Source organism: Olea europaea, chromosome 13 (genome assembly GCF_002742605.1).
Source record: "Olea europaea var. sylvestris chromosome 13, O_europaea_v1, whole genome shotgun sequence".
NCBI lineage: Eukaryota > Viridiplantae > Streptophyta > Magnoliopsida > Lamiales > Oleaceae > Olea > Olea europaea.
The window spans coordinates 8,730,255-8,733,502 of NC_036249.1; the positions used below are offsets into that span (position 1 = coordinate 8,730,255).

The 3,248-nt window shown below is 34.5% G+C and overlaps 1 protein-coding gene across 1 annotated transcript in view; it reads right to left on the bottom strand.

The window, feature by feature from the left end:
• LOC111407507 (asparagine--tRNA ligase, chloroplastic/mitochondrial-like) overlaps window positions 1-2,991 on the bottom strand; it is a 16,056-nt gene extending 13,065 nt beyond the window's left edge. Inside the window, exons 1-3 of the mRNA XM_023037026.1 lie at window positions 2,555-2,991; window positions 2,337-2,405; window positions 1,175-1,285 (exon numbers count right to left, since the gene is read on the bottom strand). Of these exons, the coding sequence (XP_022892794.1) occupies window positions 1,175-1,285; window positions 2,337-2,405; window positions 2,555-2,941 (567 nt within the window). The 5' untranslated portion in view covers window positions 2,942-2,991. The remainder of the gene's footprint in view (window positions 1-1,174; window positions 1,286-2,336; window positions 2,406-2,554) is intronic.
• Between the last annotated feature and the right edge of the window lie 257 nt (window positions 2,992-3,248).

A 3,248-nucleotide genomic window follows, 5' to 3' on the forward strand; every position in this document is an offset into this window, starting at 1 on the left:
TATTTAAATTTATAATAGATATATTTAGCCCTTGTTTGAGCCATATTTTCCATATCATAATGAGAAAATTGATCGTTGGAGAGGAGGCTGGGTCCCACACATGAAACAGCAGGTCAACAAAGGCGCTGAACTTGTGGGATAACGGTCCAAATTTTCATTTTTTTGGTCCCCAAAAATTTGGTTCAAACAGGGGCTTAATTTGTTTTAGATTTATTGCTAGTAAGATATAAATATATATTGAATTCAATGAATTAATGACATAAAAGTAGATAAGCAAAAAAAATATGGCGAAATCGGCGGTTTAAAATCGGACCAAACCGTTAGGTTTAGGTTTGAGTTTTTTTTTCAAACCGTTCAAAATGGTTTGGTTTGGGTTTGGATTTTTCTTAAATTGGTTTAAACGTTTTGGTTTGAAAATCCGTCAAAAATCAGTAAAATCGGACTGCTTACACCCCGAACTCACATGTAACGGAACTCGATCTCAGATACATTTTTTTCCGAGTACACAGTGATTATATAAGTCCTAACTGAGCTTGGTAAAACACAATAAAATATTCGCTAAGACAAGAAATAATATAGAATGTCAGAAGCCTTCATTACTATCAAGTGGGATCAAACAGCAGATTTTGGAGGAAAGCAGAAACTTGTAAGGGTTTAGCGTTTATTTGAGCTGCTTCATGTCCTTTTACATTTTCAATGATATACCAACCAGAGAATAGCAATGTCCCGTTGCCCTTAAGACATTTCTTAAGGGTTTCGAAAGCATGGACTATCACTCAATAGACAACAGATACAACCGCCTTGAATCTCAAATGAATTCATGTTATGTGTTTCTTGAATATGAGCATAAGCAGCCAGAAATGTGTGCTTCCGACTTCTATTTTGCCCTAATACAAGTATGACGAAACTCTTTATGGGTTCAGGGACATTATATATAGCACCTGCCACTCCTATTTTCACAAATAAACATATTATCTTACTTGCTTTTCTAGGGCCAATTTAACCAAGTTAAGACTTTAGGCAGAATTACATGACGGGTCTGATACTATTAATGATGCATAAAACCAAAAAGAAACAATACTAATACTACCAATAACGTTTACAATCAAAAATAAATTATGCCTACCAGAGATCAAAATTCTTTCAAAATTAAACAACAGAGAGAAGTTATTACCGTTATAAGTTTTTCAACCTTCAATTCTATTTTTTGCTTTGATCCTTGGCTGCTTACTATAGTACCTTGTATCCAAGCTGATGCACCAGTTGAAATCAAGCCACTCTCCACCTACAATTAGATTGTTATAACAACCAGACAATTATTTTACGTAGTTACCAGCATGGAAAGCAGAATTACGATGTTGACAAAGAAGATAATGTAAAAATATAATAACTGTTAATATCTCTGTAAAATCTACGTAAAAGTCTACTAACTTAACTAAGAATAAAATTTGCCAGAAAAGAATCAGCTAACTAGTATATATAGTCAAGAATTAGCAACATGGATTCTGCAGAATCATCTAAACCAATGCACTATTCGAATAACACCCACATACTGCCTTCTTGTTTATATACTGAAAATCTCATCAAAACCATAATGTCCCTGTTTGATGTGGATTAAAGTAAGTTTTTCGTAAATTTTGATAAAAAGTTCATGAAGTGTGTGGTTGAAAAGTTGTATGTCTCATGAAATGTGTGAATAAAATTAATTGTTAACTTTGAATTGACTTGGACTAAAATCCAGATTTTTATCCACGTCAAACAGAGGCAATATCTCCATAAAAAAACTAAGCCCTCGTTTGGCTTCCATTTTCAAAAACTCATTTTTCTTAAACTTATTTTCAACCACACATTTCATCATACCTTCAACCAGGTTTATTGTTTTGTAAATGAGAAGTATAGGGTTTTGTCACCTCTCCAATGATATCTCCGTTATAAATTTTTCAACCACACATTTCATCAACTTTTATCAAAATCTTATAAAATATGATTTCTAGCAAAACCAAGCGGGGGCTAAATCTCACATGTCTTGGCATTGGAATGCAAATAGTATGGAATATATGAAAGAATGACTCTTGTTTTTTATCTTCTTTTAACATGGGAAGGGCGACCAGTTCCATCGACTCAGTGAGAAGATTGTATCTTTTCAGCTCAAAATCATAAATATTGCCTTGCTTAGAATAATACAGACATACAAAATTATAAAGATTTTGTAAATGAATTATAGTATGGGAGAACACTGAATATTTTATCATCCATATAAAGTGCATTAATCACAAAATTGACCATAAATAATATATTTCCGATGCATAAATAAATTTCAGGGAGATGAGTAATACCTGATCATAACCTTCGGCATCTGAACTCATCACACATTGCATATTTGAAAGACATGACCCATCGTTAACCTATTAATTCATAAATCCAAAAACTCCATTCACCAACGAAACAAATCTAAACCAAATACATGACAAGAAGATAGCTTTCACAACATTAAAGACTAACGACCCAACTATCATTCCAAATAGAAATGAAAACAAAGAAAAAAGAATGTTACCTCAATAAATGTGACACTACTCTGAATTCTAAGTGTTCTAACCCAACCCTTAACCACCACAGTCTCCCCTACTAAATTCAACCCCTCGTCAGGCCCTCCTTTTATATCCACAATCTTATTTTTCTTCCGAAATTCGCCGACTTTTTTCTCCAAGGTCTCGGTTTTAGTTGCCTCGCCGGACGAGATGGCGGAGGGGATTACTGAGCAGAAGGTGCGTCGGGACAGGGGCAGGGCGGCCGCGACGGAGGAGATGGAGGAGATTGTCGGCAAGGAGATGGAGAAAAAAGGTTTGGGTTTGTAGAAGATATAAAGACGGCGGAGGGCGGTGGCGGAGAAAGGTTTGATGAGGCGGAGAGTGGTGGTGGCCGGAGACAGAGCCACTGCCATACTGAATTGCTCACTTCAGCTAACTTTTGTGATATACTATGCTGTGGCCAGAGTCCGCCCCTACTTTAAAATTGTAAATTTTTGTTAATTTTGGGAAAAATAATAATTTATTTTTGGTAAAAATAATTGAGCACATGTTTAAGGACCAAATTTAGTTATTATTATTATTATTTTTAAAGAATTTGAATTATATTACAATATGATTAATTTGTCGATTTTGCTACATTGCAAGAGAATTTTGTCATCTTCTTTGACAGATACCATATGGTATTCTATCATTCTTCTCTTCCAAAGTAAATGATTATTT